Raw genomic sequence first — 6975 nt, forward strand, 5'->3', positions numbered from 1 at the left:
CAGTGTGGAAATGCAATGGGAAGCAACGGCCGGTGCTCACTGGGCACCTGTTCAAAGAACCCTGCCCCATCTGCCAGCTGTTGCCCTCAAGCCAGCCCTCAGCTGCTGTGCCCTCCCTTTGCGCGAGGTGACATCGCCTGCTCAAAGTCACACAGCTGCGAGGGACAGAGCCAGCCCCCCCCCCCGCCGCGGCTGCAGCCCCCACTGTAGAGAAATAAGGCTGCCAGAGACCAAGGAAGCAGCCGTGCGTGGTTACCTCGCCTGGGGAGGGAAGATGCCCTAAGCCCTGCTCCCGTAACTCCGGTCATAAATCTGCCCTGAACATCTGCCCCAGGTATCCCTCTTACACACACACTGACCGCTGGAAGTGTGGTCCTGTGTACGCAGGCTGCAATTTAAACCCTCCAGTGCTGTTGAGGGCTAAGGCATGACGCTGATGACCTAGAAATCGCCTAAGAAACTTGGGTTTGATGCCGGGTCTCAGGAAAAGATTCCCTCCGAGACCCCTGGCGTTAACGCCCTGCTCTGAGCCCCCGCTGTCTCTGGTGCCTGTCTGATGGAAGGGACTTTTCCCACTACCCCTCCAATCACCTTGTTCCTGCTCCCTCTCCTCTCCTGTAGCTTCCGGCTGCCTGGCACGCCTGTCTCTCCTGGCACGCCTCGGGAGAGTCCAGGCGAGGTGGCTGACACTGCCCAGCCAGCGCCTCTTGGAGCCTGTTCCCTGCTCTGCAAGCGGGAGTAGGAGACACTGGCAGCGGTGCCCAGGGGATTTAATGAGGTTACACAGGTGAACAGCACGGGGCAGAGACCCCCAGGACCCCAGGACAGCAGCAGTAAGGGTGACCAGACTGGTTTCTGCCTCCCCTATATCCAACACACACACACCCCGGTGGTGGGTGGGGGGCGTCCTTGCTGCCCACCCCCCGTCCCCCCACCCTCGCCCTCCACCTGCCAGGCACTGTTTCCTGGCGGGCGACTGGCAGGTAGGGAAACTCACAAACACACCGGCACCGAGTCTGGGCGGCCGAGGGGGCGTCCTCTGGGCAGGGGTGGCGGTGGTGGGCGGTGAGCCCCCGCTGATGAATTTCTTGTCAATATCGGCCTCTGCTCTTCCTCCATACAGGAGCTACCAGGCCGCAGAGTCGGGGCTCCTCTCCAGAGTCCCTTAATTGACTCATCAAACAAAGAAGCGGGAGGGGGAGGAAGGGTAGCTGTGGCCCCAATTACAGTCCTAGAAGAAAACAAGTCGGGGGAGGGGGAGGAAGAACGAACTAAAAACAGATGCACCCACTACGCTCTGGGGTGCTCCAAAGGGGTGTCCGTTGTTAAAAAGACGGGCAGGGATACCGTGTACTCATCCCCCAGCACCCAGCAGTGCCAGAGCTGCAGCGGGAACCCCTGGGTGGCCCCGGGCAGGCGCGGGACTCACACTTGCCAAGCGGGAAGTCCCAGCCAGGGCACTAGAGAAAGCTCTTGGCACGGGGACCCCCTTCCCCACTGTGGACGCCCCCTCCAAGAGCCCTGTTCTTCGCCGCTGGGAACAGGGTCTCTTCTGCCTTCCAGATGTCCCTGTGTGGCTCAGACAGGCCCACCCCACCCCTGTCTGTCCCCACACCTGGCAAGTCCTTGTGAGCCCAGCTCGCAGAGGGCAAGGAGGATGTCCCTGCAGCCCTGGCTCTGAGCTCCGGTCCACTCCCTGTCCATGCCTCTCTGCAGGCTGTGAGCCTCTCTTTGGGACTGTTAACGGAACCCGCGTGGCAGGATCCGCGGAGGGGCGGTGTTGCGTCCCTTTAGGACTGCCACCTTGAGCGTCCTTGCCCCCGTGGTAGACACTTCCTGGCACCTCCCGCGGGCCAGGTGGTGCTCTGGGGCAGAGGAGGGTGGGGGCGGTGACGCAGGCAGGCCGCAGCCACCCGAGCAGGTGGAGGAGGCGCGTTGGCACCCAGGGCTCCTGCCGCGGGCTCTGCGGGGCACTGAGCGCTCAGCTCCCTGCCCACGCCCTCTCCCTCTCCGCCTCTTCTGAGGTCAGCCCCCCGGTGTCTCTGGGCTCAGGTGCGGCCGGAATCCCAACTCCGCCAGTCCCCGGCCTCTGAGCTTTGTGTCCTGTTCTGTAAGCTGCACGCGGTGCTCCCCCGCCTCCTTGAGGGGTATAAGGGTCAGAGAGGTCTTGAGCTGACACGGGACGCCGAGCACCACAGCATTCCCCAGGAGACCCGAGTTTAGGGCGCGATGGTGGAGAGGGTTCTCATCTCTGAGGGAAATGGCAGGATGCCCGCACAGCTTCTCAGAGTGCTTGGTTCAAGTCCCAGCTCCTCCACTTCCGATCTCGGCTTCCCGCTAACGCACACCCAGGTGATGGTTCAGGTTCTGGGTCCCTGCCCCCGAAGTGGGAGATCCCTACGGAGCTCCTGGCTCCTGGCTTCAGCCTGGCCCAGCCCTGGCTGTTGCAGGCATTTGGGGGAGTAAACCAGAAGATAGGAGCTGTCTCTCAAATTAAAAATTAAAAATAAGTTAAACTAAAAAAAAAAAAAAGATTTATTTGAGAGCCAGAGCTGCAGAGAGAGAGGGAGAGACCATCTGCTGGTTCACCCCCACAAATAGTCACAACAGCCGGAGCTGGAGTGATCCAAAGCCAGGAGCCAGGAGCCTCCCCCGGTCTCCCATGCGGGTGCAAGGGCCATCTTCCGCAGCTCTCCCAGGCACATTAGCAGAGAGCTGGATCGGAAGGAGAGCAGCTGGGACAGGACTTGGGATGCCAGTGCTGCAGGCAGAGGCTTAGCCTGCTACGTACGCCATAGCACCAGCCCCTAAGTTAAAACTTAAAAAAAAAAAAAAGAGGTAGCAAGAGCACTCGGTTTGGAGTCCCATCCAGGCTGTGTGACTCTGGGCTGAGGTTCCCCCTCTGAACTTCCATTACTCATCTATAAATGGGTCTCGATTGCTCCCAACATGGGGTTGCCATGAGGACTCAATGGCACCCCACGGGCGCCCGTGCAGCATGGCGTCCAGCCGCTGTAGGGGCTCCTGTAAGTAGTGGGCACTTATATTATATACACTGGGCTCTGGAGATCAGGGAGGGGGTAGCTCCTCCAGGATGTGGGGAGGGGCCGGCGGGGGAGGCATTTGCAGGCCTGGGTCGTGGTCAGGGAACAAAGAGGCAAACAGAGCCCCCAGGAGTGGCCGTGTTCTGGGCAGAGGACGCAGAGCCCCTGAGAGGCAGCGCAGGGACCCGCAAGCAGGCAGGCAACTTCCTCCCAGATCTTGGTGGGAGATCAGTCAGTTGGGGGTCATGGGCAGGGAGTGGGCCCTTTAAATCCTAAGCTCCACCTATGCTGAGAAGGGTCTCTGAGGAGAATAAATAGGGGGCGCAGCTCCTCTCTGCTCCACCAAAGCCAGCTGCTCCTCCCTGCCTGCCCCCAGCCCCAGCCCCTCTCCAGCTGCACCCCCACCCCACCCCGCGCACCTCCAGCCCGACCCAGCCCCAGGCTGGGCAGCATGCAGCCGCCACCTTTTGACATGTGGAAGGACTACTTCAACCTGAACCAGGTGCTGTGGGCGCTGATCAGGAGTCGGGGGCCGAGGCTGGAGGCCCAGGGGGTGCAGGAGCCCAGCCCCGGGGCCCCGCTGGGGCCAGGAGATGACGGGCTGGTGGGGCTGGGGCCCGGCGGGGGCCTGGGTTCCCTGTGTAACTTCTGCAAACACAACGGGGAGTCCCGCCACGTGTACTCCTCCCACCAGCTCAAGACGCCCGAGGGTGTCGTCGTGTGTCCCATCCTGAGGCACTACGTGTGTCCCCTGTGCGGGGCCACGGGTGGCCAGGCCCACACGCTCAAGTACTGCCCGCTCAACGGCAGCCAGCAGTCCCTGTACCGCCGCAGTGGCCGGAACTCGGCCGGCCGCAAGGTGAAGCGCTGAGCACTGGGAGGTGCCCCCGCCCCGCCCCGCCCCGCATCGCCCTCGGGACCTGGCTCGCTCCCCACCAAGCCCTTGACCCCTCCACTCCATCCACCCAGCTCTTGGCAACGCCACCCCTGCTGGATCCCAAAGCAGTGGGTGGGGGGCTGCTGGCAAGCCCCCCGCCGTGGAACTTTGTCCTGGTGCAGGGGAGCCCTGCCCAGGGGACTGCACAGCTTCGCGATGCTTCTTGGGCAACTCCTGCTTCCAGGGCCTGCTGGCGACTTCCCAGCCCCAGGCCCCCGTTCCTCGAAGAATTCTGGGATCCGAAGCCCTCTCGGACCTGGCCGTGCCCTCTGGGGACTTGCACACAGCGAGCAAAGCTGGCCCGGATGTGCCAGCCAGTTTCCACTTTCTTCAGCCACCTGCAGACCCACACCTCCGGCATGGACCACCTGGACTGGGGGCGGTGGGGGCCGCGCTGCCCTCCCAGGCTCATCGCTGGAGAGCCTCAGGGTGAGCTGGACGCCCTCGGCCCTCCATGATTCTCGCTCTTTCACGCTGCTCCTGCTCCGAATCCCGAGTCCCCCGTGGGTCCTCTCCCCTGGCGACAGGTGCGTCTCCCCGCCAGTCCCACCCTCCCCTCCATCACCATCCTCCCAGCGTTAGACCCGTGGAGCTCCCACCAGCAAGGGGTCTGAGTGTTCAGATGGGAATGGCGACCGCCTAGGTTTTATTTTGGGGGCACAGACGAAAGCCCGTGAGATGTTCAGTTGTTCAGTTTGCGCTCAGGGTCGGGGACCTGGGTGTCAGGCGCTAGTGAATAAAGAATATTTCAAGTTGTCTTTGACATCTGTCCGTTTCCACCTCCTCACCTGCTGGCTGGCCGACAGAGGTGGAGAGCAGTTTTAGCCCCGGCTCTTGGAAAGTGGGGAGGAGGGGCGGGGACAGCTCGGGGCCGTGGGTTCCTCTCCTGACCCCCGTGACTGGGTCCCAGGTTCCTCCTCCGCCTCTACCTGGACCCCAGATCCTGTGCCCTGTCTGTGGGCTGCCCTCCCACCCCTGTGAGGCCACGGGACTTCCGAGACCAACTTCCTGGGAGTTGTTTAAGCTTGGGTGCCCAGACCCCACTGGAGAGATGTTGAAAAGCGTGGGTTCTGCCCCCAGCACACGTAACACAAAGTGCATAGCCTGTTATTCCAGCAGGCTGCATTTATTTTTAACAACAGTTGTTTGTTTAAACATTGAATTGTCAATTTGTTTTTATTTCTGTGAAAGGGAGGGAGGGTGGGAGGGGGAAAAAGAGAGAGAAAGAGAGAATATCTCAGCTCAGTAGACTAATCCTCCGCCTATAGCACCGGCACACCGGGTTCTAGTCCCGGTCGGGGCGCCGGATTCTGTCCCGGTTGCCCCTCTTCCAGGCCAGCTCTCTGCTGTGGCCCAGGAGTACAGTAGAGGATGGCCGAAGTGCTTGGGCCCTGCACCCCACGGGAGACCAGGAGAAGTACCTGGCTCCTGCCTTCGGATCAGCGCGGTGCGCCGGCCGCAGCGCGCCAGCCGTGGCGGCCATTGGAGGGTGAACCAACGGCAAAAGGAAGACCTTTCTCTCTGTCTCTCTCTGTCCACTCTGCCTGTAAAAGAGAGAGAGAGAGAGAGAATATCTCGGTTGGTTCACTGCCCAAATGCCCACAGGGGCTGGGTCAAGCCGAAGCCAGGAGTCCAGAATTCAATGCGGGTCTCCCAAGTGGTTGGCAGGGACTCAAGTATCTAAGCCACCCCCTGCTGCCTCCGGGATGTGCGTTGACAGGAAGCTGGGGTCCGGAGTGGAGCCCTGGCTCCGTCCGAGCCGCTCTGAGCTGCGGAGGTCACTGCAGCAGACCCCTGCTTTGTGCTGGGCTCCGTGGCGCTGGGGTCCTTGGCCTTGGCGCTGTCACTCTAGTGGGGGAGGGGCGCTAACAGCCAATAAAGATGAATGTGTCGTGTGGATGACAGGCAGCATGCAGGAAACCCAGGCCGAGGGGAAGGAGGGTGGTCAGGCGGAGGGCGCACTTGAGCAGAGGCCAAGGGAAAGGAGGAAGCAGACAAGGCAGAGGGGACAGCAGGTTCAGGGCTCTGAGGTGGGACTGAAAATCAGCCTCATTGACAGAGCCGGCAGGAAGCTGGGCAAGGAAAAGGTGGGTCTCGGTCTGCAAGGCGGGCGAACACTGAGCAGCTGAGGTCAAACCAGGGCAGACGCCAGAGACCCAAGTTCATGGCGAAGTTCATACTCCCAGCTCGGCATCCCGGCCAAGCCCTCTCCCTGGGGCGATAGTAACTGTGCAGGAATCCACTTCCCACCAGTAACCAAAGACAATGAATCGAGAAGCTGCATTGGGACCCACATTGGAACGCAGTGGCTTGAGCCCTTGCCTGCAGTGCCAGCATCCCATATGGGCATTGGTTCCAATCCCGGCTGCTCCACTTCCGATCCAGCCCCTGCTAATGTGCTGGGAAAGCAGCAGAAGATGGCCCAAGAGCTTGGGACGTCACACCTGTGTGGGAGACCCAGACGCAGCTCCAGGGTCCTGGCTTTGGCCTGGCTTAGCCCATAAATAAATAAATCTTTAGGGGCCACCACCAGCAGTGCCTGCATTCCATATATGTGCTGGTTCGAGTCCCGGCTGCTCCACTTCTGATCCAGCTCTCTGCTGTGGCCTGGGAAAGCAGTGGAAGATGGCCCAGGTGCTTGGGCCATCCTCTGCTGCTTTTCCAGACACATTAGCAGGGAGCTGGATCAAAGTGGAGTAGCCGGGACTCAAACCAGCACTCATACAGAATGCCGGCATCACAGACAGCAGCTCAACCCGCTGTGCCACGACGGCAGCCACGCGAACTTGACCTTGCTTGTGCTTTTTCAAGACTCTGAAATCCAGCTACGGGCTCCCATCACCCACACATGCGTTAGAGAGAACCAGAGAGCCCAGGCATGGCTCTGGCTCATCAGCTCCGCCCACCACGGAGAGTGGCAAGTTAGAGGCAACGACAGGAAGGCAGCAGCCGGAAACCCTGCACGAGGGCACAGGGCAAGAGGGGGTCCTGGGC

At 61.3% G+C, this 6975-nt stretch overlaps 1 protein-coding gene across 1 annotated transcript; it reads left to right on the forward strand.

The window, feature by feature from the left end:
* Positions 1–3444: 3444 nt before the first annotated feature.
* Positions 3445–4775, forward strand: NANOS2 (nanos C2HC-type zinc finger 2). The gene has a single exon (XM_070063157.1). The coding sequence runs from the start codon at positions 3496–3498 to the stop codon at positions 3913–3915; it is 420 nt and encodes a 139-aa protein (XP_069919258.1). The 5' UTR covers positions 3445–3495; the 3' UTR covers positions 3916–4775.
* Positions 4776–6975: the final 2200 nt, after the last annotated feature.

Source organism: Oryctolagus cuniculus, chromosome 18 (assembly GCF_964237555.1).
Source record: "Oryctolagus cuniculus chromosome 18, mOryCun1.1, whole genome shotgun sequence".
Taxonomy (NCBI): domain Eukaryota; kingdom Metazoa; phylum Chordata; class Mammalia; order Lagomorpha; family Leporidae; genus Oryctolagus; species Oryctolagus cuniculus.

Bases quoted from the DNA above. Each gene is read 5' to 3' on its own strand.
- NANOS2 (XM_070063157.1), top strand. From the start codon at position 3,496: ATGCAGCCGCCACCTTTTGACATGTGGAAGGACTACTTCAACCTGAAC.